General features: G+C 56.6%; 2 protein-coding genes across 2 annotated transcripts in view; both read right to left on the bottom strand.

The window, feature by feature from the left end:
* COL7A1 (collagen type VII alpha 1 chain) overlaps positions 1-12,491 on the bottom strand; it is a 29,943-nt gene extending 17,452 nt beyond the window's left edge. The window contains exons 1-43 of the mRNA XM_064496557.1: positions 12,272-12,491; positions 11,608-11,788; positions 10,790-10,949; positions 10,611-10,704; positions 10,358-10,519; positions 9,961-10,124; positions 9,754-9,883; positions 9,535-9,651; positions 9,282-9,428; positions 9,080-9,196; positions 8,855-9,004; positions 8,644-8,772; positions 7,867-8,010; positions 7,656-7,781; positions 7,404-7,547; positions 6,713-6,832; positions 6,411-6,554; positions 5,920-6,045; positions 5,673-5,819; positions 5,291-5,413; positions 4,927-5,073; positions 4,576-4,710; positions 4,344-4,490; positions 4,126-4,262; positions 3,723-3,849; positions 3,491-3,637; positions 3,231-3,403; positions 3,096-3,131; positions 2,985-3,011; positions 2,845-2,889; positions 2,709-2,771; positions 2,215-2,286; positions 2,087-2,122; positions 1,910-1,945; positions 1,607-1,678; positions 1,421-1,498; positions 1,138-1,164; positions 1,007-1,057; positions 803-865; positions 651-710; positions 499-534; positions 255-299; positions 140-175 (exon numbers count right to left, since the gene is read on the bottom strand). Of these exons, the coding sequence (XP_064352627.1) occupies positions 140-175; positions 255-299; positions 499-534; positions 651-710; positions 803-865; positions 1,007-1,057; positions 1,138-1,164; positions 1,421-1,498; positions 1,607-1,678; positions 1,910-1,945; positions 2,087-2,122; positions 2,215-2,286; positions 2,709-2,771; positions 2,845-2,889; positions 2,985-3,011; positions 3,096-3,131; positions 3,231-3,403; positions 3,491-3,637; positions 3,723-3,849; positions 4,126-4,262; positions 4,344-4,490; positions 4,576-4,710; positions 4,927-5,073; positions 5,291-5,413; positions 5,673-5,819; positions 5,920-6,045; positions 6,411-6,554; positions 6,713-6,832; positions 7,404-7,547; positions 7,656-7,781; positions 7,867-8,010; positions 8,644-8,772; positions 8,855-9,004; positions 9,080-9,196; positions 9,282-9,428; positions 9,535-9,651; positions 9,754-9,883; positions 9,961-10,124; positions 10,358-10,519; positions 10,611-10,704; positions 10,790-10,949; positions 11,608-11,788; positions 12,272-12,356 (4,506 nt within the window). The 5' untranslated portion in view covers positions 12,357-12,491. The remainder of the gene's footprint in view (positions 1-139; positions 176-254; positions 300-498; positions 535-650; positions 711-802; positions 866-1,006; positions 1,058-1,137; positions 1,165-1,420; positions 1,499-1,606; positions 1,679-1,909; positions 1,946-2,086; positions 2,123-2,214; positions 2,287-2,708; positions 2,772-2,844; positions 2,890-2,984; positions 3,012-3,095; positions 3,132-3,230; positions 3,404-3,490; positions 3,638-3,722; positions 3,850-4,125; positions 4,263-4,343; positions 4,491-4,575; positions 4,711-4,926; positions 5,074-5,290; positions 5,414-5,672; positions 5,820-5,919; positions 6,046-6,410; positions 6,555-6,712; positions 6,833-7,403; positions 7,548-7,655; positions 7,782-7,866; positions 8,011-8,643; positions 8,773-8,854; positions 9,005-9,079; positions 9,197-9,281; positions 9,429-9,534; positions 9,652-9,753; positions 9,884-9,960; positions 10,125-10,357; positions 10,520-10,610; positions 10,705-10,789; positions 10,950-11,607; positions 11,789-12,271) is intronic.
* A 3,706-nt stretch (positions 12,492-16,197) lies between these two features.
* Positions 16,198-24,381, bottom strand: LOC105087919 (cytochrome b-c1 complex subunit 1, mitochondrial). Its single transcript, XM_010978703.3, has 13 exons — positions 24,246-24,381; positions 23,884-24,027; positions 22,242-22,328; positions 21,057-21,186; positions 20,644-20,842; positions 20,157-20,236; positions 18,542-18,657; positions 18,155-18,298; positions 17,856-18,016; positions 17,661-17,746; positions 17,237-17,325; positions 16,828-16,903; positions 16,198-16,390 (listed from the first exon to the last, which is right to left on the bottom strand). The coding sequence occupies exons 1-13, from the start codon at positions 24,312-24,314 to the stop codon at positions 16,326-16,328; spliced, it is 1,446 nt and encodes a 481-aa protein (XP_010977005.1). The 5' UTR covers positions 24,315-24,381; the 3' UTR covers positions 16,198-16,325.
* Positions 24,382-25,097: the final 716 nt, after the last annotated feature.

Below are 25,097 nucleotides of genomic sequence, written 5' to 3'. Positions count from 1 at the left end.
ATCAGCGAGATTAGGAGTCATGTGAGATGGGGTGGAGGGGCAGGGGCAGGGGTAGTGGAGGCCAGGGGCGACAAGTCAAAACCAGGAGGGGGCATACAACCCAGGTTAGATGGCACTGGCATGGGGGTCAATAGCTCACCTGGGGTCCCATTGGGCCAGGGGATCCGCGTTCGCCCTGTTGGAACACAATGGGTCAGACCCGAATCTGGGCCCTGACCCTCTAGGGCCCTGAGAGCCCCCCAGGCTGCACTTACCTTCTCTCCAGTCTCACCCACAGCCCCTTTCAGTCCTCGGTCACCCTGAGGGGAGAGAGATGGGAAAGGGGCCATGACTGTCGAACCCCAGACAAGGTCTCTCAAACTCCAACCATCCACCTCTGAAACCACAACCTCTGATCTGGAAAGAACCCTTATCTCCTGATCCTCCCAACTCCCCTAATCCTATTGGGGTCCCAGAGTGTCACCCCTCATATCTGACCTCTCCCAAAATGACACTTACTTTGGGGCCAGCATCTCCAGGAAGTCCCCGTAGGCCCTGAAAGGCATTCAGAGATTTGGGTTTGGGCATAAGGATGGAGTAGAGGACTGATGGCTGAGGGTTAGGGTGGAGCTATGCCCACCACACTCAGAACCCCTGGCCCCCATACTCACCCGCTCACCCGGGGTCCCAGGTTGCCCTGGGAGGCCTGGGGCTCCATCCTCACAGTCGCCCTGAAGGAGAAACAGATGGGTAGGAGACCCTACCCCCAGCACCCAGAGCCCCCCACCCCAGAACTGGGGCACCAAGAAGTGAGGTCTCCCACCTTTTCTCCTTTTTCTCCAGAGGGGCCAACTGGGCCTTGGGGTCCAGGACTTCCAGGAAGACCCTAGGAGAAAGTAAGTAAAACTGTGAGCTTTAAACTGAGGTCCAGCATCCACCCACTGCCCTAGCAGAGCCTCCAGCTCCTCTACCCACATCCCTCAGCAGGTCCCCCAGTGTCCCCAGCAGAGCCTCAAGGCTCCCTCACCGGCAGCCCAGGCTCCCCTAGAGCAGCACCATCACCTGGTCCGGGGGGACCCTGGGAAAGAACAGCAGGTCAGGGGATGGCCAGAGAGAATTCAACTCTAAGCCACCCCAGCATACCTTGCCCTCACTTACCCTCTCCCCACGATCACCTTTGTCACCCTGAAAGACAAATCATGACCCATGACCCTAGACCACACCTCCAATCCCCAAGATATCGGGAGGAATGAGGGTTGTGGGGTCAAATTGGATTACAAAAGTCATAGAAGAATTGAGGGGTTGCAGGTTGGGGGTGGTCAAGAGGCCATATGGGTTCAGAGTGACCAGTAGGGGTTGTGTGGGTTCAAACGGGGTCAGGGGTCACCAGGTCACTGGATCACATGGAGGTGATGAGACCATGTGGTAGTCATGCTGTCACCTTCACTGATGTTCCAGGTAGTCCTGGGGGACCACGGGGTCCTGGGTCCCCCAGTGGGCCACGAGATCCAGGGGGGCCCTGATGGAAGAGACAAAGCATAAAGTACAAACCCACAGATCCCTACTCTCGCCCCCCTAATGGTTCCCCCACCATATGTCACTTGCCCCCACATAATCTAAAACTTACCGGTAGTCCAGGGTCCCCTTTCCGCCCAGGAAGCCCTGGTCCCTCGCTTCCAATGACTTGTCCAGGCTCTCCCTGCAGGACAGAGAACAGAGGGCAGGAATTAGGGTATGGGAACCCTAAGGTGGGAGAAGCTCTCCCCCCAAAAAACAAAAACAAACAAACAAAAAAAAGGTGGGAGAAGCCCCTAGAGGTCCCTAGCTGTTCCTTATCACGCCTTAGGCCCTAAACAGTGCCTGGCCTCAGGCAACCCCGCTCCTCCATGGGACATCCCAGCTTGGCTCCCTCCCTCTTCCCTTCACCTACCGGCTCCCCCTTCGGGCCTCGAGGCCCTCGCTCTCCCTGAGGACGAAACAGAGCAAAGGGTAATAATTGGTCTGTGCATTTTAGGGCAGGCCCCCATGGACCATCCCTGCTTCATCACCACAGGTCCCCACCCAGCCGAAAGAGCTCTGGGAAGACCCTGGGGGGAGAGCAACTTACAGGTTCTCCACGAGGGCCCGGCCACCCTGGGGAGCCCTGAAATGGAGACCAGAGTCAGACCAATCAGACCACCCCACTCACTCAGGCAGTGTCCTACCATGTGACCTGCGAGGCCAAGGCTTGCTCACCTTTGGGCCAGGGGTTCCAGGAGTCCCAGGGCGGCCAGGGCTGCCTGGAGGCCCATCTGCCCCAGGGAAACCCTAAGGAAGCAAAGAGGTCAGGGCAGGAAGGGACCCTCTGCCCAGTGCCCCTGGTTTGATGGAGGAGCCTCAACTATTCTTCACCTGGACTCCTCACCCCATAGGCCCCTAAGTGTTGTTGAGGGTGGAGCAGTGAGCTGAATGGAGCCTAACCTCAGACACAAGGGCGGCCATGAGGCCAATGCCATTTCCCACGTCTTGGACTTAGAACTTCCAGCCAGGCTCTCCAGGGGATGTCGAAACCCCACCTGCCCCTCTCTACTTCAGACCCTTCCCCAAATCTTTGTTGTGGTTTACAATGTCCATTTAGGCTCCTAGGAAGACCCTGTGGTTCTAACTCTGACTTTTTCTTCTCTCTTCTAAAAATCCCGAGGAACCTTCAAGGAAACTCTTAGGGGAACCTCAACGGTCTCTACACTCACCCTCTCGCCCTTTGCAATGGTTCTTCCAGGAGGCCCCTGGGGGCCAGGAACACCGATCCTGCCCTGAAAGGAGAGAGCGGGTAAGGAAGCAGTACATCGGTCAGGGTACAGAGGACAGGTGAGGGGAGGCACTCACCGGCAGGCCAGGGGGTCCGGGAGGCCCAGCTTGTCCTTTCAGGCCCTAGGAAGGGTGATCAGTGAGCCCTGTGCTGCTGACCTTCCCCTGCCCCACTGAGCCCCGCAGCCCATTTTCTACCCCCAACCAGGGCCACTCACCATCTCTCCAGGTTCCCCCTTCTGGCCCTAGGGAAAGACATGTTGGACAAGGGTCAGGGCAGCTCATCCCAAAAGGGGCCCTCAGCCACCCACCCAACCCTGCACACTTACCTTTGGACAATGCACCGAGCAAGGCTCTGGCTGTGGCTGTGGACACAGGGTCTCCTTGAGACTAGGCAGTTCTACCAAGAACCTCCCACACCTCCTCTTCTCCATCACCTAGTCCCCCAGAGGCCCCTTCCTAACCTGGGTGGTCAAAGCTGTCTGACACAGGGCTGTTGCCAGACTACTGACTGCTCGGTCCAAGCTTAGACCATCATCCACAGCAAAGAAGGTCTGGACAGGGTCCATGCCTGGCACCAGGCGACGCAGCTGCTCTTGGTCAGCTCCCGCCAGGCCCAGCATCATCACTTTGAGCCCTAAGAAAGGGTCCGACAGCCTGTATGACAACCCTGCTGAGGCCAACCCTATTCCCAGGCCCCATCTCCACCAACCCTGCTCCTCACCAGCAGCCTGGGCCTCACGGATAGGGCTAAAGATGTCACCTCTCAAGGGCTCATCCACTAGCAGAACCATCACCCCAGGCACGTGCTGGCGGCGCCCAGGAGCATCTGGTGCCAACAGGTATCTGTGAGCTGTAACCACAGCTGTGCCTGGGAGAAAGGACATGTCAGAACCCAGGGCCACCAAGCTCCCAGTGGGGAAGCCCCAAGAGTCTATGTCCACTGTAGTCTTTACCCAGGTTGTTCCCACTTGGGTCCATGTAGGGGATGTTGCGGATCTTTTGCAGAATGACACCAAGGTCATGGGAGCTGTTCAGTGAGAACAGTGGGGAAGGCCGGTGACTGTAGGACAGGAGGCCAACCTGGTGTAGGGGGAACACAAAGTCTGGGGAGGATGACAGAGCAGGGATGGGGACACAGAGCCTGAGAGGAGACACAGAGCCCAGGGTATGCGACTAAACCTGAAATGTGAGGGGGTCAGCAGTGATAGTAAGACAGGGAGCCAACCAGCAAGATCTGAGCATGGGGAAGGGCTGGGAGAAAGGCCTGGACCAGTGGTGGGGCAGGGAAATGGGAGCTGGTATGGAGCCTGGGATGGGCAGGGCCAGGTAGGGGTCTGGCTGCCTGTAGGGCCAAACCTGCACTGCCTGCGGCCCAAGAGGCCCAAGTGCAGACACCAGACGCTCCAGGGCTCCCCTCACAGCCTCTGCACGATGAGCATTGTCTCGAGTGGTATGCAGCAGGAAAACCACATCCATCAGGCCTTGGGGACACACTGCAGGAAAGCAGCTTAGTTACTGAAGCAGTCGGCCCATCTACCTATCTTCTTAGGCTCCTCCACTGTGCACCCCCATACCTGGGTTGTGTGTGACAGAGGCCTCACGACCCTGTACACCTTCCCGGACAGGTGTCAGGGAAAAGATGTAGGAGGTTCCAGGCTCTAGCCCTGTCACCCGCTGGGAGTTCGAGACCCCAGGAAGTGTCTGTGAGGCCACAGGCAATTCTACAGAGGACAGAACTCAGTTAAACAGGAAACCCTCCATGGAGCCCCAACTGCCAGCCCACCCCAATCCTGGCCTCCCTTTCACCTTGGCCAGGGCCTCTAAGTGGCCGCCAGGATAGGATGTAGCTGGATACCCCAGACACTGGGGTCCAGGCCAGAGTTACTGAGTCGATTGAGGTGTCCACCACACGCAATTCAGTGCTTGGGACACGAGGCAACTCTGAAAGAGGAGTCAAAGATCAGGGATCAGAGTCTGTGTCCTGAGAACCCAGAGGGGAGAGATCTAAGGAGATCTAGAGGCAGATTCATCTCAGTGAAGGAAGGTCATGCTGCGATCACCCTGGGTCAGGATTGGTAGGAGGGCTATAGGAGGAATCACTCGGGGTCATGGGGTGCAAGAAATCAGAGTAGGTCATCAGTAGGGGGAAGAACACACCAGTGTAGGCAGTCACTTCCGAGGGGGCGCCTTCTCCAGCTGGCCCCAAGACACTCAGCCATATGCGGTAGTGGGTTGCTGGCTCCAGCCTGTCCAGTTCATAGCTGCTGAGCTCAGGCCCCAAGACCCGAGACTGTTCCTGGCCACCTAGGGCAGGTGTGAGGGTGGGGATGGAGGCAACTGAGAAGATGCTAAGATGGGCATTAATGCACACGCCCACCTCACTGACCTCTACCCACCTTACTAATGATGACCCCACCAGCCTGCCCACTTTCACTGACCTTGCTCACCTAGCCCACATCCCCGACCCCATCCCTGGCCCGCCCCCATTGGTCCTTAACTCCCTACTGGGGGTGACTCTTACCCTCAGGTCGCCAACGCAGACGAAAGCCACGTGCCCCGGGCACCGGCTGCCAGCCCAGCCTCAGCGAGTGCTCCCCTCGCTGCACTACGCGAAGTGTCTCCAGGGCTGGCGGAGCCGCAGGTGCTTGAGAGAAAGTGCACGGATCAGGGAAGCCCCGCCCCCACCGATCCCTGCACCAATCCCAGACCAACCCTGGAACAAGCACTGCCCCCAGCCGGCTCCTCTGCCTATCCCAGGCTGCATTCCTTTTCCCCTCGAAGACCCCCGTCTCCACAGGCTCACTACCAATCACTGGTCTCTTTTCCATTCTGGAGCACAAACCCTGCCCCCAAACCATCCAGGTCACCAATCCAAGGCTCTCCCCAGCCCAAGCTCCACCTACGCGTGGTGACAACAATGGAGACAGGTGCGCCCTCACGGTCCCCAACAAGTGCAGTCACTCGCACTGAGTAGCTGACTCCGCCTTCGAGGCCCCGAATTTCTGCGGAGTCCGTATTTCCTGGGAGCATCTGCTCTCTCATGGGGCCACCTGGCCAGGTGAGCATAGGGCAACAGTCAGGGGTAGGGATGGTTGACCAGAGCAGGCAATGCCAGCCAGGAAAGGCAAGGGCAGGGTCGGGGAACCATACCCTCGCTCCGGCCCCAGGCCAGTCTGTAGGCTGTGGCTCCAGTGACCCCCACCCAGGTGATCCGCAGAACATCACTGGAAGCATTGATGATCTGTAGCTTCGACACACTGCCCACGGGCTGAGGGTCTGGAAGCAGAGGCAGGGTAAGGGGTCAGGGGCCACTGGATGGCTGGCAGAGAATAGGGTGGCAGTACAGGCACAGTCAGTGCAAGGAGGTCTGAAGGTCAGTGTGAGGTGAGTCTGGACAGGTTAGTCAGTGTAGGCAACCCCTGAAAGGGAGAAGTTCAGTGCCTCGGAGTGGTCAGTGTGGAGCAGCCAGTAAGTCACTATGGGTGGACACCTATTCATTGTTGGGTAGGTCATTGTGGGAAGATTATTCATGGGAAGAGCTCTGATGAAGTGATGAAGTGGGCTGCGGGAGCAGTCAGGAATACACAGCAGGACAGAGTAGCCAATGAGATGTGGTTGGCAGCAGGCCAGAGTCCACTCACCAGTCCTCACAACCACAGAGGCAGGGGTCCCATCCACACCAGCCGCATGGGCCCACACACGCACCGTGTACTCCATATCTGGCTCCAGCCCATCCACTTCAGCCAATGTGGCCTCCCCAGAAACCAACTGGGATTTCTCTGGGCCTGGGAGTAAGGATAGAGTCAGCTCTAGGGCTAGCCAGACTCTGCCGCCCAATGCCCCACCTGGACCCCTAAGAAAGAAATCCCTGCTCCCATTCCACCCAGACCTGCCCCTTACAACCCTCCAAAACTTCTGGTCCCTTCCAAAACCCCTGCCCCACCGTGGCCGGACTGCCAGGAGATCCTGTATCCTGTGGCACCAGGAACCCTATTCCAGGTGATGGTGACAGATGAGCTGCTGGCTTGAGTCACATGGACTGTCTTCACTGGGCCCAGTGGGTCTGAGGGGGAGAGGCAATGGGGAGTCCCATGGACGAGGCAGTGAGGGTTTGATGGTGGAGGTACTGGGGATTATCTAATAGGGGAAGGCAAATGGAGTCTAACAGAAGGCAGGGACTTGATAGGGGAGGCAGTGAATGGGTCAGATGGGGGAAGAAGTAAGGGTTCTGACTGAGGAGATAATGGAAATCCGAGGTGGCAGGTGAGAGAAATCTGAGAGACAAGAAGGTCTAACAGAGAAGGTAATAGGGTTCCAATGGAGGTATTAGGAATCAGTGAGGGGGTCTACCAAAAGAGAAAGTGCGAGTCTGAGAGTCAGGTCCAGCAGAAAAGGCAGTGGGGGTCTGAGGGATGACATAGTGGAAATCCGAGGGCAAGGAGAAGGGGGTCTTAGGGGAAGCTGAAGAAGGTAGAGGCTTGAGAGGAGGCGAGGAGACAGAAGGGGGAAGCAGGGCCTCCTAGGGAGGAGGTGGTGAGGATCTAAAGGGGGAGATTGGAGTTCTGAGGAGAAGCAAGGGTCTGAGAGGGAAGGCATGAGGGTCTGGAGGGGCACTGGAGGTAGAAAGCCCTGACCAGTTCGAGCCACAATGACCGCAGCAGGGCCCTCCTCTCTCCCTCGCAGTGCTGACACAGCCACCTGGTAGGAGGTACCGGGCCTCAGCCCCGTGATATCTGTGGCTGTAGACTCTGGGGGTAATGTCTGGCTGGACTCCAGACCTAGGATCAGAGAGAAATGTTGGCATGGCTCCTGCCTGCTCCCTCGGTCCCCTGCCCGCACACCCTGATGGTTCCCCTCAGTAACCTTCCCATACACCCCACACTGACCATTGTCTGTTCTCCAGCTAATCCGAAACCCACTGGCTCCAGGAACAGGTCCCCAGGCCACCCTCACTCGTGTTGCATCTGATGCCACAACCCGAAGCCCTGGGATGGCAAGTGGGGTTTCTGGTTCTGGGGGTTAAAGACAGAGGTCAGGGATCAAAACCAGAGCCAGAGTGAGTCAGACAGCAATCCCCTACTCTTCTGCAGTGCTCACCTCGGTGGACAGTGAGGACGCTGGCAGCACCTTCACGGGTGCCCACTCGAGCCAACACCCGCACCATATAGCTCAGCCCAGCCCGGACGTCATCCAAGTCAAAGGCTGTCTGACTCCCAGGAAGCACCAGGGTCCGCTCAACCCCTAATGGAGAAGGGAGGGTAGGTGGGCAGGGATCAGTAAGAGACAGGGATGTGGGAGGAGGAGGCCAGTGATAGACAAAGATACAAAGTGAAAAGAGTCAGTGAGGGATGGGACATGAGATGGAAAGGGTGAGAGAGGAGGACATGGGAAAAAAGGAGTCAGTGATGGACAGCGACACAGGCTAACGGGGCCAGTGATGAACGGGGACACACAACAATAGGGGTCAGTGGACAGGGATACAGATGTAGGATGAGAGAAGTCAGTGGACAGGTCATCAATAGACACTGATGTGGGGTGCCGGATCAATAATGGATGAGGACATGGGATGAGAGGTCAGGGTGGACAGTAGTCAGGGCTAGAGTAATAGAAGGGCAGGGATTGACCTTATGATTACAGAGAAGGATGAAAGCCATGGAAAGGGACTGCTTTCCATGGAGATAGATTCAGGCAAGGACAGGGCAGGCAGACAGCGTGACAGGTCTGGACTCAGCGCCATCTTGGCAGGCAAATGGACAAGGACACAGGAGGAGGCTGTAGAGACCCAGGAGTGAAAAGAGGTGGGTTGAGGGTGCAGTCAGTCCCCGAGGGCCAGAACTTTAGTGTGTGTATGGGTGCATGCTGTGTCCACCTCACCCTGGGTGCTGCGCACAGTGATGCGGTACTCGGTGGCACTGGGAACTGGGCTCCAGGATACTCGCATCCGCTGCCCAGGCAGCTCAGTCGCCTGGAGGTCCATCACTGGGCCCACAGGCATCTCTGACCCTGTTGGAGAGCACAGCATGAGAGGTAGTCTGGGGTCCCTGTACCTTCCCCTCTCACTTGGCTGGGCCCCCAAAGCCCTCACCAGTGGGGACCACGGTTGCAGGCGTGGCCACCTCACGGCCCTCCAGCAGCGTGTAGAGAGTGAGGCGATACTCAGTGCCTGGCTGCAGCCCATCCAACTGGTAGCGGGTCACATCAGAGGGCAGTACCACCTTCTGTGGTACCTCCAAGCCTACGAGATGATAGGGTCAGGTCAGCTGAGGCCAGGCCCCAACCCTGCCTGGCCACCCCTCCCTCCTGCACTGACCACTCTCACGTCGCCACTCCAGCCGGTAGCCACGGGCCTCAGGCACCAAGTTCCAGGAAAGAAGGATGGATGTGGGGCCCAGGATGACTGCACGCAGGGTCTGCTCAACGGAAGTGTCTACCCAGGGCACAGGGGACTTCAGTGGCCTCTATGCCCTGCCTGCCTGCCCACCCAGCCTGAAGAAAGCACCCAGTCCTCTTACCAGTGCGGGCAGTCAAGGAGGTGGCAGGCCCCATGCTACGGCCAAGCAGGGCACTCACAGTCACCTCATAGTCTGTGCCAGGCTCCAGGTCACGCAGCAACACTGACCCCTGCCCAGGGCCCAGCTCCTGCTGCTGCGTGGCCCCACCTGCACAAGGGGTGGGCACAGAAGGATTAGTGGGTTTTGTAAACTCAGGAGCCTACAATCCTGTCTGCAGTACAGGGACTCCCTTCAGCCCACATCTCTCACTCACCACTGAGGACCCGCCATGTCACACGGTAGCCAGTGGCACCTGGCACAGTCCGCCAGGTCACCAAGAGGCTGTGGGCTGTGGTGTTCTGGATGGTCAACTCCGGCCCCTCCAGGGCAGCTAGGGGAAGGTCCCATCAGGGATTAGTGAGCCCAGAGTGGGGAGGGGTTACTGGGATGGGTGGTTAGGTGAGTGGGGTCAGAGGTTAGCAGAACTGCTCACTGGTCCGAGCTGTCCCGCTCACGGCCTCCCCGATGCTGTTGGCGTAGAGGGCAACCACAGTCACTTGGTACTCAGTCAGGGGCCGGAGACCCTGCAGCCGCACGTTGGTCTCACCAGCTGAGACGCTCACCTGCCCAGGATCAGAGGTCACTTCCCTTTGTCCAGCTAAGTCCCCAGTCCTCCACCTACCACTCCTGACAGCCTTACCTCCCGCCGCTCACTTGACACTGGCTGTCCCAGCCCTGTCAAAGGCGCATACTGGACCTTGTAGCCGGTCACAGGGCCACTAGCCGCTGTCCACTGTACTCTCAAGGACTGACTGCCTGGCTCAGACAGCACCAGGTCTCGTGGACCTGAGGTCAAGACTTCGGCTGGGAAAGGAGTCAATCAGTCAGTCAGGCAAGAGGACCAGGGATCAGCACTTATGGTGCAGCTTTAGGGGTCAAGGGTGAGGAGCACGAGGTCAGGTCAGCACTTCCAGGGCAGGGTCAGAGGAGAGCGCCTCTGGCTTGGTATCAGGAGTACATGGGATGGAATCAGCACTCCCAGGTTGGGGTTTAGGTCAAGGTCTAGGCCAGGGCACACAGGGTGGGCAGGAACTCACGGGGCAGGGTCACAGGCACACCACCAGCAGTTGTGCACACCCTCCGAGAAACGAGAGGCAATAGCGTCCTCAGGATGCTGAAATCGTTGACGAAGAAGAAGAAATCGCTGGTCGGCTGTGAGGCGACTCGCTTCAGCTCCTCGGGGTCAGCATTCTTGATCCCTGAGGTGATGCCCAGTCAGGACTCAGTTGCCCACATGCCTTCTGATGGGTCCCTGCCCCAACCGACCTGTCACTTCAGCTTGGTACTCACCCACAGCAAACAGCTTGATCCCCTGCCCCTTCAGCCTCTGGGCAGCAGGGTCCACCAGGTCCTGGGACTTCCCATCTGTGATGAGGATGCAGACCTGGAGCAGGTGCAGATTCAATTCAGGGCTGCCTCAGACACAACTTGGGGATCACCTTGGGAGGCATGGTAGGGTGAGAGATCACCTTGGGGACACCAGGTCGAGCCAGCTGGGGCTGGAAGACATGGTCAGCCACGTGGAGAATCGCAGCCCCTGTGCGTGTGTTGCCTCCCTTGTAGCTGAGCTCATGGATGGCACGGATCACATCACTTCCTGAGCCAAGCGCATCCAAGCCAAACTCTGTCCTGTGGGGAGAGGGGTGGCAACAGGCTAGGGACAAGGACCTTTTCTGGTCCTGGCCTCTAGGAGGCCTCTGGGGTGAGGGTTGTATCAGGCCCTCTTGAAGGTCCTCTTGGTTCTGTGATTCCTGTCCTCCACCTCTGAAGCCCCCCAGTTAACAGACTCCCTAGGTGCCCCTCTGTGTCCTGCCTGTGGCTGGGCCTGGGCAGGCCTGGAGCCCTTGAGGCTCCCAGGCTCAGGGCCCAGGATGTCTGGTTAATTAAATAATGGTAGGAGAAAGGGTCCCATTGTAGGGAGGTGGACACTGGCCAGACAGGGAGGCCCTCTGCTAAGTGAGAGGCTGAAGGGATCAGGAGGCTAAAACATGGAGAGTCCTGCAGAAACAGAGCATCTGAAGCCCCTGGGCTCCCCAGTAGCCTCTCCATCTCCAGATCAGAAAACATAGCCCCCATCTTTGGCACAGCACTAGTCTAAAGAGGTCTCAGATATGAGGGCTCTACCTAGGAGATTCTTGCTTCTGTCTTAAGAGGAGGTCCTGCCTGGAGTGGGTGGGGGTGGGCCTCTGGGTTCCCCAGATAGACTAGGGGTTTTTGGACTCTGCTTCTGTCTGAAGGAGGGGTCCTGGTGAGATCTCTGGCTCCCTAGCTCTGGGAATCCACTCACCGTGGGTCATCGCTGTACTGCACGGCAGCAAAGCGGACACCCTGTGCACCGGCTGCCCCAGAGAAGGGCAGCACCAGCCCCTCAAGGAAAGCGCGCACTTCACGGAAGTTGCTGCGACCGATGGATGAGGAGCCATCGAGTAGGAACACGATGTCAGCAGCATAAAGGCGCGTGCAGGTCACTGGGGCAGGGAAAAGCAATCACGATTTCTTCTTGGAGCCCACTCACCCACTCCCCTCACTGTGGTCCCCTGGGGCTGGGGAGAGGGGAGTAGGCTTCATCTGCTGTGCAAAACAGCCCAGGCTGGCTTGGGCCTGAGAGCCCTGGAGGGAGCTGAGGTGGAGCTCAGAGCCAACTCTCCCGCGGAGCAGAGGACTGGTGGGGAGGGAGAGTCGCGGTGTGGGTGTGGGTCTGGGGATCTGGGACTGAGGCTGGCCTCAGGGTACAGCGTGGAGTGACATAGGGTAGGGGACTCACGCATAACTGGATACAGTTTGGGAGATGCAGCATGGGTCTCGGAGGGTTTAGGGAGTCCCAGGAGAGTCAGGAGAAACACACACAGGGTCGCAAAGGGGTGGGGAGCAGGATCCAGGATGAAGGGGGAATAGAGCTGCGGGTGACAGGGGGCAGTGCCTTGGATGAGGTCCTTCCCTGCCGTGCTCACCTCTCTCTCGGTGCTGGGCCCGCACTCGGGGCGCCCTTGCCAAGATTCCAGCGCAGAGCGCGGCCACCAGGAGCCGCAGCCTCATCCTAGGTGAGGGAAACAGTCAGCCAGGACTCCCGCCTCTCCCTCAGACTTGGTGGGGTCAAGCCCAGTGCTCTCCCAACCCCCCAGTCTCGGTCTTGCCTGCTGATCCGCTGGCTCCCGCTGCCTAGTCCCGCCGCCACAGCAGAGAAAAGTCCCTGATCCCGTGGGGGCGGAGCAGCGGGCGGGGACCCAGGCGGCCCGCCCCCACCCCTCACCCCGTCCCAAAGGTTGCCGCCCCTGCCACCCCTCCCAGGGACAGATGATTTGATTCTACTTAAGTGTAAAGCATCCCCAACTCCTGTGGTTTCTGGGATTCCCCAGGAAGGTTCTCTACAGATAGATGATGAGAGCCCTTTTCCAACCCCTTCTAGGGTCAGAGAACTTAGTTGCTGTAGGTCATAGACTAGGAGTGACTGCTGGGGACTAGACTTTGGATAGGTTCCAGGGGATCAAAGATGTAGCACGATGTCAGTGGGGGAAAGCTGCAGCTGGAGATGACTCACCCCCCCCCCAACACCCCCACCACTCTGTGCCCAGACAAGCCCTCAGGCCATAAGTCCCGCCGGGCCTCTCCTGTGATTCAGCCATCCCTGTCTGTTGGTTCTCCTGTGTCTCATCCCAGTCCCCTCAATGGGCCTAACAGTCCCCAGCAAATGAGGGGCTCTGGGCTCATCCAGGGAGAGCAAGGCACCACTGGGCTGCATCCAAGTAATGCCCATTCCCACTCTGGAAGAGGAAGCCAGGAGGAGAGAATCTGTGTCATGCTTATGCATACTTGTCCATCTCAGTGTCCGGCACCCCCTACTCTGCCCTGAATCAGCTCCAGGCGGATGCCATCCAGCTGTGCCTGCAGGGAGGGGTTATCCACGTGTGGAGAGTAGACCACCCACAGTGACAGCTCATCTCTCAGGAATCCACCCCTTCCTGTCTGCACCCCCATGGGTGAGCCTGTCTTGCTCCAGCCAGGCCCCCCTACCTACACATCCTCATTCTGGCCCTCCAGTCTCCTCCTTCAACCTACTCTTCTTAAAGACCCCCTTCCACCTATCATCTTCATCCTGAGCCCTTCCCTTCCCTCCTAGCTGCCCTCACAGTCCACCTGAGCTTCCACCTTCATAACCTTTAACCAGCCTGACTTCACACCTGTCTCCCTCAGCTTGCTTCTGATTACGGACAGTCCCCTCAACAAATCCCCAGGCCAGGGACACTATCCTGAGTAAGTCAGTCTTTGTATACACATATGCGTTCATTATAGGGGTTGATACAAAAGCACAGAGACACTCCCAAGAGCATGGCGCCCATTCCTTCTTTCTGCCACTCCTGGGTAACTCTGGGAAGCCCGGAGAATAAATACATCTACCTTCACCACTGCCACCAGGCCCCTTCCAACATGCCTAACCCCTCTGCTTCCTCTGGGGCCCCACAGGCTAATGAGGGAGAAATGGGGATGGTATTTGTTAAACTTGTCTCCCCTAGACGCCTCCAGGGACTGAGATCTCCGACTTATGGCCAGAGTTGGGGTCAGTGATGACCATCCATGCTTCCTTCTTTGTCGTTATCCAGAAGGCTGGAGCCACAGGAACAGCCCCAGGTTATCATGGGATACAGCACTGTGATCCACAGGGCCCAGAACCTTTGTCCAAGGTCAAGGGCTCCTCAGGCATGTTCCAGGAATCCCTCACCCCTTGAAGGTGTCCTGCAGGTGAGGGCTGCAGAGACCAGACGAGCCCTCATAACAGAGGCAGCCTGAGAGCTAGCATATGCAGCGTGGACACACACACACACATTCGGGTTCAGTCTTTAGGGGAGACTGGAGGCCAGCTGAGGTGTTCAGGCAAACTTCACCAGAGCCACGAGGGGCCCCAGAAAGAAAGGAAGGGCTGCCTGCCTTGGGGGGGGGGGTCACTCGAAGAGTACTAGGAGAGGCTACTGGAGGTAGAAGCAGGGTTGACTGCATGTCTGGAGCTCCCGGGAGGCTCACAAGCAGGGCCGTGGTCCTCTGAGGCTCCCAATCACAGCCTCCTGGCAGGCACACAGCCTAGGACTCAGCCTCAGAAACCAGCTCCCTCCATTAGGGCAGTGGGGCCCTGAGCTTTTAGTCTTTCTCCCTCCCACACTCCCCTGCACAATTTTCTGGCTTCAGTCACTCCCTCTGCCAGATAGCACCATGTGTCACCAACTGGGGTCTCTTTTGGGGATTCCAGACCCACACATCCCACTGTCCCAGACATCTCCAAATTTCTCAGAACTGTGGCCAAAGCTGGGCAAGTCTTCATCCTCCAACCTACCCACCCTGCCCCATGGAACCCTAGTCCTGCTGGGGATGCGGTCTTGCTTGGGTCCCTTGAAGCCTACTCCAGCTCTTCCTACAGCCTTGACAACTACCCTGCTACAGCACAGCTCACTGGGACATCACAGAAATACACACCGAGTTCCCATGCTAAATCTCAGCTTACCAAATCACTTCTCTTCCCAGTAATCTCTAGTGCACCTACCCCAACATGCTTCCAGAGTAAAGATCAAATTCTTGGTCTAGGTATGCAAGGTCTATTAGGAGCAGATCACCCCCAAGAGTTCAAGTGCTCTGTATCCAGCACACCTGTAGCCTTTGAGGGTCAGTCCTGGGCTTAACAGAAAAATCAAGCCCTGTCCTCCAGCTCAAACTTGAACTTGGGACAACAGGCTTGGCACTTTGCTGTTCCCTCAGCCTGCATGTACTATGTCTACAAGCACCCAGGGGTGGGCCAGTCAGGGTTCTGCACTGTCCAGCAGCTTCTCTCCAGCTGGTCATAAAGTAGGCAGATGACCTAAGTCCCCGAGCCCTGGGTTCTTTAGAAAGCACTCAACGGTTATTTCCTAATTGACAACCTGCGGCAACAAACGGGTGAAGGAAAAGCACTGGAGTGGGGTGGGAGTGAATCAAAGGTTGTTTTGGCTACTGCAAGGCTGGGATGCTAAGGGACTTCTGGGTAGCCCTCTTCCCAACAAACCTTATCCCAGAACCCTGTTCATGACCGTCAATAGCACCTTCATGTTAGGCGAATCGGGCCCCAGACTTCCAATCCCCCCGGGCTTCCCAGGGGCTGTGGAAGGGTTGAGGGGTGCAGGAAGAGGGGCCTACCTGCCCATCTGCCTTGGGGACCAGAACCCAAAGGTGGCACTAGACAGCTGAGAGCTCCACCAGGTCCTGGCTGCCTCAGGGAGATGGGCCAGCAGCTCAGGACTTGTCTGGGACAGACTTAGTCAAGGAAGGGGGCTCAGGCCCCACTGAGCTCAGAGATATTCTTGGAGCCTGAGTCAGCGGCAAATCGAGGCAAAGGATTCTTGCCTTGCCTGTCTAGGCAGCAGTTAAAAACCAAATGGGAACACTATGCCCCAGGCTATCCTCCCAGAATCCAGAGTAAATATATGAAGGAGTCTTCCTCAGGGACAGTCCTTGGCCTCTCCTGGTCCACCTGGGGGACCAGAGACCACCAGAGGGTGACTGCACAGGACCCACAGCAAGGGGGCTTCCTACCTGAACCCCCTGAGTTCCCAGGCTGGGACCTATACCAGGGCAAAGGTCCCATGCAGTTCTCATGGACTCCCACACCCCACTCTTGGGACAGACTGGCTAGGAGCATCCGCCACGTGGCTAAGTGGAAACAGCTGGCCTCAGCTCCCTGCAGGCATCAAAGGCTTCCGGCCTCCATGCAGCAGCCCCCACTCTTGCCCCTGGCTGAGGACACATCAGCCTGTGGGAAGGCGGAAGGATCCAGGAGACACAGAACGGGGAGAAGTCCCTGCTCCCCTATCCAGTGTCCAGTGGACTCTATACCAACGCCAAGAGAGGGATAACGCAGTTCTCAACACAGGACTTTATTGGTGGTAATCCGCAGCACAGGTCTGGAGAGCCGAGGTGGTATGTTTGTTGTGGGGAGGGGGAACCGCGAACCCTGGCCCCGCCCTCTTGCCTGCACAGGCCTCCTGCCTAGAAGCGCAGCCAGAACATGCCGCTACGGATCCGGTTATAGTCTGGAAGCTGCTCAATGGGGCCTGTGGGGATAGGGTGGGGCGTCAGGGTGGGGTACCCGGCTTATACAGGGACACCTGGCCCTGCGCCGCACCCCATTCAGAGCTGCCCAGAGCAGCACAAGACAGGCTTTGAGTGGAGAGAAGGAAGAGAACATTCCTCCAGGGGGTGCTGAGCCTGTCCCTTCATGCTCTGACCTTTGGAGCCCCACCCCACACGCAGGGGTGTCCGTTACCTGGCGGGTGTAGGGTATTGATGGAGGCACCTTGGCAGGGAGTCAGGGAGCTGCTGGGACAGGTTTTCTGAGCAAGTACTCCCAGGCAGCCAAGCTATTGGGCAGAGCCTCCTGGGGGCCTCAACCTGCTGCTCCCAGGGTAAGCTGGAGGGTAGGGCAGCAGAGGCAGAGGGGAGGCCATGACAATGGAATGAGGACAAAGAGCAGACCTTCTAAGCTACTTACCCAATCCAGCCACTGCTGGACACTGGTCATAGAAGTACTTAGAGCAGACCTCACGCACCACACTGGCATTCACCTCCTGCAGGATGAAGCAGAGGTCACACTGAGTGATAGGCACCTGGGACCACTTCAGCCAGTCAACAGTACCCAGCCAGCTGAGGTCTTACACAAGTACCCCTCACCCAAAAAGAGAAAGCAGAAGGGCTCTCCCTACTACGTAGACCTCCATGGGCCTCACCCACCTCCATAGCCATCAGTGCCTCTGCCCTACCCTCCAATTACGTCACCCTGGTAGCAACACTGCCTAGGACGCCAGGAGTGCCTATAGCAGCAGTCTGCACTGCCACAACTTCCCGTCCTCTGGGAGTCTGCCAGATCGAGACTCCAGAACCTCTCCCGGGGCCTGCGTTACCGCAATCCGGCTTTCCCACTCAGCCAGAGGGATGCGACGGCCGTACGTCAGGAGACTCCGTCCAATGTCTTCACACACAGGAGTGGTACCTGCAGGGCGGGGCAGGGAAGCTTATGGGTCCACACGGTCCAGTCCTGGACCACAGGTACACAAAGAACCTTCAGTTTCAGGATAGCCTGAACCTTGGTCTGATCCTAGATCACAACACTCACTTGTACAACAACCGGTCATTGTACCAGTGGGCTGTTGATCTGGCCACCCACACCTGCACCTGAAGCCCTAAGCCCCTGAGGGAGGGTGAGTGGTGGGATATGGCATGACCTTCAAAGTTTTCCCTTCCAGTGTTGGTTAGGAATGGTGGCCACATTGGGACTGTCACTGCCAGGATGCACTCCACCCCTTGCCACAGGGCTGGAGGACTCACCATCCAGATGAGATACCAGGGCATTTCTGAGGATGTTTTTGCCTCGGACCACCTCACTCTCTGTGGCACTGGTGCACAGGCGCATCCTACAGCAGGGGTAGGGTGGGATCGTTCTGAGGCAGTGCTGCCTCTGAGCCTCCACTGTCCTGCTCAAAGGCCCCTATCCCCAACCTGCAATGCCAGGCTACCACTCACCACTGGCCCTGCAGGAAGAATACCATGTCATCGATGCTCATGTGGTCACAGACAAAATGTGCGCCCAGCAGCCCAGTCTCTGCGTAGCAAATGTTGAAAGTCTGGAAACTCTGGCATAGCTTATTGGTCGCGACAACTGCAGCCAGTGGGCTGGACAGGTGCTGCCAGGAGCAAAGGTGGTCAGCACCCACCTCTACTCTGTGGCCCACACCCTGAGCCCCACAGTACAAGTGCCCACAGCCCAGCTCCCTCTCTTCCCTGAAGGCAAGGCCCGTCCCATGCCCACTCGTGGCACTCACCGTACTGCCGCCATAAGTGCAGTCGTAATGGCCGATGATGGCATTGGCCACCTGGAGGGCCACGTTGTCCGGGTTGGTCCAGCCAGGCCCCTCCACTGCAACGGCCACATGGGCCAAAGGCAGGGCATCATCACGGTGGCGGATCTGAAACAGGACATGGAAAGGCTGAGGGACAGCCAAACTTTCCAAGTAACCAGCAAAGGTGCCAAGTGTGGGTGGAGAGTGCACATGCAAGTGTGAACATATGTGCCCATGAGGCAGTGGCCACAGGACTCCTTCCCAACTCCCGAGGCAACTCCGAGGTTGTGGAGATGGCCATGCATGCGAGAGTTCCCCCGCCCCGAGGCCCAGGCTGAGAGTACCACTCCCACCCGCCAGGCAGCCCACCTCACTGCCAGTGAAGCGGCATGGAGCGAGAGTAGGCACGGCGTCCTCTGTGTATGTCCCAGACAGGCTGCTCAAGTGCTTCTGGGCGAGGTCCAGCAGCTGCCGGTGCTCCACCCCTGCAGACAGACAGCAGTGTTACCGGCCAGCCAGGGCCCACGGCACAGGGTCGGGGGAACCACGGGAATCGCACAAGGGGAGGACCTCGTATCCTGTCTCAGCAGCAGACAGCAAAGAAAGATGTGACATCAGGATAAGGTGAGGAAAGAGGACCCTTCACAGACACACGCTGTCTCATGACATGGCAGGCACCTCAGGGTCAAACAGCTGCCATGACCTCAGTCACAGGGAAGCAGCAGCAGTGTGCGGAGCTTAAAAACAGGTTCCCAGGTGATGCATTCTCACCAGCATCACAGACAAGACTGGTGCTCCCTGAGCGTAAGGGACCTGCCCTGCCTTGTCCCTCTAGCCCTTCCTCAAGCACATCCTGGCTGCTGCCCCTGTGGAGGGTGGCAGGTAAGAGGGCACAAAGAGGTGCTCCGCAGGGCCACGACTAGCTCTGGGGTCCCCTAGAGTCGGGGACACTTCCCAGTAGCCTTATGAACCCGTGTTTCAGGACCCCTCCCTGACCTCACCTCTGCAGGAGGTGGCCTCTGCTGCCCCAGCACCTGGACGGCAGGCACTGCAGCAGTCAGCAGCCTTCCCCAGGGACCGCAGGCCAGGTGCCTCTGCCTTTTGTTCTTTCCTTCCCTGACCTCAGATCCTGCTGGACTCCACAAAGTCTGACATGTCAGGAGCTCCAAATGCTCTTGGTCCCCAGGTCCACTGGCCCCAGAGCCACCAATTGTGCTCTTCCTATCACTCTTTTTCATCCAGCAAGCTGCTGCGACCTAAGCTGGGGAGGTATCGACCCTGCTCCCGTCTCTTGCCCGCCACGTCCAGACCTCCGTGAAGTTTCCATCTGCAAAACCATCCTGAGTTCATCTGCTTCCCTCCCCTGCTCCTGCCATCTTCCACCAGGTGCCTGCCCAACCCTTCCCGGGGTCTGCTTGTTTCCGCTCTGGCAGGAGAGCAAGCCTCGAAACACCCATAGGCCATGACACTGCTCTTCCCCTGTGCTCAGGGCACCCCCAACCCTGACTAAACCCCATTGTGCTTTAGGCCTCTGTTCAAATGACACATGCTTCAAAAGCACCTCCTTAACCTCCAACTCCGAGTCCCCCATTAAAATCCCCCTACCACTCTGTGTCTTCCTTTCAAGGTCCTTCCCATCTGTCACCCAGTGTCCGGTTTCCCACTGGCAAGGCAAAGAGGAACAAGCCTGGGGGCTTGAATTTCCCACCAGCCTGCAAACTGGGTCTCCTAGGATTGGGTGGGGCTGAGAAAGGCCTGAGGCCTGTACTCAAGAGAGGAGCAGCATCCCGGTGTGGTCAGTCCCAGGGGTAGTGGCAGAGCAGAATCGTACCCCACCTCAGAGAGCACAAAAGAGGTCACTCCCCTCAAGTTCAGAGTGGGAACAGGGCCCCCAGAGTGGAAGATCCCCTATGGTCAGAACCAGAAGACAAGGCTGGAGCCTACCCACCCGTTACCACAGGGCTTGCATGAGCCCATCGCTCACCTCCAGCTGCCGCTAGCACCATTCGAGGGGCCTTGTAATGCCGGTCCAGGTACTCAGTCAGGTCTGCCCGAGAGAGCTTCCTGCAAGACATACAGCCTATGGGTTACCACAGCTCCCAAACCAGAGTGATGTGGGTCATATAAAATGGGGCTGAGGAGATAGACAAGGAGAGAGATGGCTTCCCTGGAGAGCAAGCCCTAGCACACCACTCAATCCCTCCCCCATTCCTGCCACCTGCCACTCTGGGGCCCAGAGGACAGCCCTCATCTGGCCTCCCTCACATCTGACCACAGGACAGTCTCCTCTCAGGAGGGTGTAAGCTGACATGGTGAGGGCTTATCCCATCAGAAGACAAGATGCCATGTGGATAAGATACCCAGACACACCCTCCCTCAGGCTGGCAGAACAACAACAAACTCATGTGGACATGGCCTGGCCAGGCCAGAAGGAGGGCACGAATTCTACCCCAGGCCCAGCTCACTCTCACCTGACATTCTCACTGGGTCCCTCCACGGTCTGGGCCAGAGGTGTGCCCTGGAACGCCGTGGCATGCAGGTAGTCGAAGACCACATCCCGCATAGATGCATCATTCTCCTGCAGCTCCTGCAAGATCACGTCACGCTCCTTCTCAACCTGGGAGTCTTCCAGGCTGCAGTTCTGCACAATGTCGGCCAGGAGCTCCACAGCTGGACGTGAAAGAAAGACATGTCTGGGCACCAGGTGGGCCACTGGAGACCAGTAACAACACAAAACCCTCAGGCCTGAACACCACTGGTTGCTGTGCTGCAAGTCCATACTCTAAGGGTAACCCCGTCCCTCAGCCAGCCCCGGGGCTCCAGAGTGCCTGTCCTCTGCACCCATGGAGACCTACCCCATCCCTGCCCGACCCTGCAGGCGTACCTTTTGGCAGGTCCTTGGACAGTGCCTTAATGTAGTAAGCTGTGTGCTCCCGGGTGCTGTACGCATTAAGATGGGCCCCCATGCTCTCCACCTCCTTCTCCAAGGCATTTCCAGGCCGATTCTTTGTTCCCTAGAACCAGACATCAACAGGACCCATCAGGAGCCATGTGAGAGCCCAGGACTCCCATCCTCAAAGGCTAAAGTCTCAGTAGAACCACTGGTCCACAGGTACCTCCTTCAGTAAGACTCTGGGGATACAGGGCCCAGAGTCTGTGTTCACCAAGTGCTAAACAGGACTTGAGCTGATCGAGGCCCCAGCATTCTGGGCCAACAGAGTGGAGACATCCAGGAGCCAGGAAAGAAGCGCACGGCCAAACCAAGTGTTACCTGAAATCTAGAGCTCCCATAACAGCCTGATCTTACCAGCACTCCCTTTCCTCTTACTGACAGTCACGGTCAGGTAAGTTCACACTTCGTTCAGGTGATGCTACCACTACCACTCTCCCTCACGCCATTCATATGACTATGTGTGTGCTAGCTGCCTCTGTGGGACTCAACCCTAGTCCTGTATGTGTGCATACGTGGCAGTGGTGCTGTCCAATGACACACATTCATATGCTGAGACCGACACACGTCTGTAATGCTAGAGCTGGCAAGCTGCCCATTCCTGTTCCACAACTCCAGCCATTCTGTATCATCTTCTCCATTTATTCATTCATTTAGAAACTCAGTCTCTACTCCATGCCCACATAAGCTGGCTTAGCGGCTGTTCCCTTCCTCAAGAAACCTCAGTATTTACGTCTATAAACGAAAGATGAAGAGCATTTCACACAAACTAAGTCTGTGTGTTTGTTACAAAACACGTGTATATCCACAATTCTACATGCATGCACGCACACAACATGGGCCTGGCCTCTGGTGAAGGGTAGGGCTCCTGTGGCTCCCCAGGGTTTTATTTTTTTTTTTTTGGCTCTAGGTGCCTTGTGCAGGCACTCACCAACTAGGCTTCACTCAGGAGAGGCCAAACCCATGTGGCTCCTTCCAGAAAAGCCAGTCAGAGATCACCCCACCCCCAACCCCAATGAAGCCCATAATTGAGAAGGCTGACTTTTCTGACATGCATCTTCAGGAGGGACAGCAGGAAGCCCTAACCCTGGGGGAGATTCAGGTCTTTAGGAGCCTCACCTTGAAAGCCAGATGCTCCACAAAGTAGCCTGCCCCGTTGTTCTTCTCAGTCTCGTAACGGCTACCAGCGTCAATCCACACCCCGACCTGGACAAGAAACCCCCAACAAAGGTAACAAACCAACCAACCCAGCCCCCCACTTACAGCCCACCCTGTGGGTGACTCCACAAGCCCCAGGGTGGGGAAGAGTTTCTCAGCAGGACCCTTGTGCTTGGAGGCCAGGGCATTAGCTGAATGACTAGTCACACTGCATCACCTCTCCTTCCTACTCTATTTCCTGACTGGTTATCAAGACTCCCAGGGAAAAGGGAAGTTTCTAACTGCACGGTTGCCTGTCCCATCACCATAGGGAATTCTTAAACACAATCTCACGTTTCCACTGATCTTTGTTTCTCCTAGGCAAGCAACTAATCATTTGCAACAATTTCTTCTCCTCCTTCCTAAAAATTATACCCTGCCTTTGTTCTGGTGATTGTGTCCTTTTGCCATTAGAGGAGGCGGCTATTTGCTCAGACACTGAACACTTTATCATGTTTAGGAAACAGCCTTCATTCACACTTAAAAATAAGAACAAAAAAAAACTTCTTAATCAGCCTTGGACACCTAACACTGCCAAGTGTTTCCCTGGCACCCAATGAGAGAATCTTATAATTTTCTTAATAGCCTGGTGTGCTATGAAACACACACCATGCTACTCACCCCATATGGTAACACAGATCTAATCTTTTAACTACTATTTGTTCATAGTTGATTTAAAATTTTCCCATCTACTTTCCTAAGAGATGTTGATGTATATGCCACACATCATAAATTCTTACACGAACGTCTATTTCATCTAACATATTGGAAAGCAAGATGCATTTTACACAATCCAAGACATCCTTTGATTGTAACAGACAGCACTCCTCTGGCACTAAAGCACAGGGATATTTCTTACAATCTATAGCACCTTACTGTCCATGAAGTACAGTATTCTCTACCAAGCTTTCTTAACAGGCTGTGGGTCAGCTTATACAGGTGCCATAGAATAAGGAAGCTGCCTGTCACCTTTTGCTGTGTTCAGTGACAACTTATATCACAGGACATTATTTGTTCCTGGAAAACTGAAAGAATCTGCCAGTAAAACCACTTAGCCCTGGAGTTTGGGGTGAGGAGACAGAGAAGGATCACTTCTTGAGAATATTCTGTTTATCTAGTCAAGATTTCTACCTTTGAGTCAATTTTGAGGGTTTGTATTTTTAGGAAAAACCAGCAATTCAACTGGAATATTCAAGTGCATTTCTTCTACAATACAGTTCCGGTCTAGCCAAGATACTGACTTTGGCCGCTAGGCTGGCAGTCACTAATGTCTCTGAATCCCATTTCCTTCACTACGCACATGGGCTGCGTAAGAAAAAGCTGAAAAAAGAACTTGGCTTGCTGACTGGCAGGCATCACAGCTAAATGAGTGTTGGTTACAGCGAGGACTGCCCCCGATAAGTCAAAACGTGGGCCGGGATTGTGGAGGAGAGTCAATACAGCAGTGACTGAGCAGGAGTCTGACCCAAACCACAGAGCACCTGTGCCCAAGGTCACACCCTGACCTATGAAAAGACGCCAGGCCCAATATGGAGGCGCCCTCCCGACCGCGGCCCCTACTCACCGTGCAGGTAGGCTGGGAGGACTGCTCGGACGCTACTCGCAGCCCGTTGTCCAGCTGGCTGACCTGCGTCTCTGGCACGCTCTGGAGGGCTTGGGCATAGGTGGCGGTGCCCCGCAAAGCAGGGGACCTCAGCAGGGCTTGCCGCTGGAAATAGGCGACCAGAATAGAGAACTGGGTTGGGGGGTCGCTCCTCAGCTCCCAGGCCCGCAGTGGCATCCCCGTCCCCGCCCTCAGCCATGACCTTCCCACGGCCCTGACCCCGCGACCTCCTCATTCTCGACCCGCCGCCGCTAAAAGCCCGCTCCCAGTCCGCGTCCCGAAGCCCCACGACACATAGCTCTGCGCTCTTGTTGCCACCTCACCGAGCGGCGGGTGTGCAGCAGCACTCGCGTCCCAACGCTGGCCGCCCGGCAAACCGCGGAAGCCGCCATCTTCTAGCTCCAGTGGGCGCAGGGCCGCCCTGCGCATGCGTAGAGTAGACGCGACGGCGCCCAAGGCGCAGGCGCAGGCGCAGTACGGCGGACTTGGCGGTCAGCCGCCCCCTGGCGGAGGAGGCCGGGAATATTCACTCGAGGCTGGCGCCGGTTCTGTCTTGACGGCCACGGGTACCCGCGCGCATCAATCCGCTTGGCTATCCATCGTCCTGGACGGGTCCGTCCGCGGTGCAGTCCCTCTTTCTCTTTCACCTATAGGCAGCAAGAGTGCGCGATGTTTCTCACAAATCGCGGGCGCCCGGAATCCACTGAGTTCTCCGAGCGGCCGAGCTCGGGCTCAGCCACAGCACGTCTGGGGATCGCAACCCCTGGGCTAAAGCACCAGCGTGGAAATCCTGGGACTATGAGACTGCTGCTGAAAGTCAAAGTTTTCTCAAAGGAATGGAGTAAATGCAGACTGACGACATGGGAAGAACTTAACAATATATTGTTTAGGAAAAAGCAACAGTTTTAGAGGCTAATTTGTGAAAAGGATTCCTTGTTTGGAAAACAAAACGCACACAAAACAAAAACAACTTGCTTTTTCTAATGGTCTACATAGAAAAAAATCCGGAGGAACTTTTAATATGAAATTTAAATTTTTACCAAAAAGTCTGTATTGCTTTTGAAGTAATAGCATACTTTTGAACTCTGCTTCCTTTTACAGGTATACATAATTTATTGCGCTCCTATTTTTGTGATCATTCAAAATACCATTCATAATTAAAATAGAATGTTCTT

This window comes from Camelus dromedarius, chromosome 17 (genome assembly GCF_036321535.1).
Source record: "Camelus dromedarius isolate mCamDro1 chromosome 17, mCamDro1.pat, whole genome shotgun sequence".
Taxonomy (NCBI): Eukaryota; Metazoa; Chordata; class Mammalia; order Artiodactyla; family Camelidae; genus Camelus; species Camelus dromedarius.
This window is presented reverse-complemented; position numbering and strand designations above follow the sequence as displayed.

What these genes read in the sequence shown, in the direction of transcription:
- LOC105087919 (XM_010978703.3), bottom strand. Translation starts at nt 24,314, where the DNA reads ATGGCGGCTTCCGCGGTTTGCCGGGCGGCCAGCGTTGGGACGCGAGTG. An exon ending in GCACTTATGGCGGCAGTACG is followed by an intron (nt 18,017 to 18,154) that starts GTGAGTGCCACG and finishes TGCTCCTGGCAG; the next exon opens with CACCTGTCCAGCCCACTGGC. An exon ending in TCCAGCAGTGGCTGGATTGG is followed by an intron (nt 16,391 to 16,827) that starts GTAAGTAGCTTA and finishes CTATCCCCACAG; the next exon opens with GCCCCATTGAGCAGCTTCCA.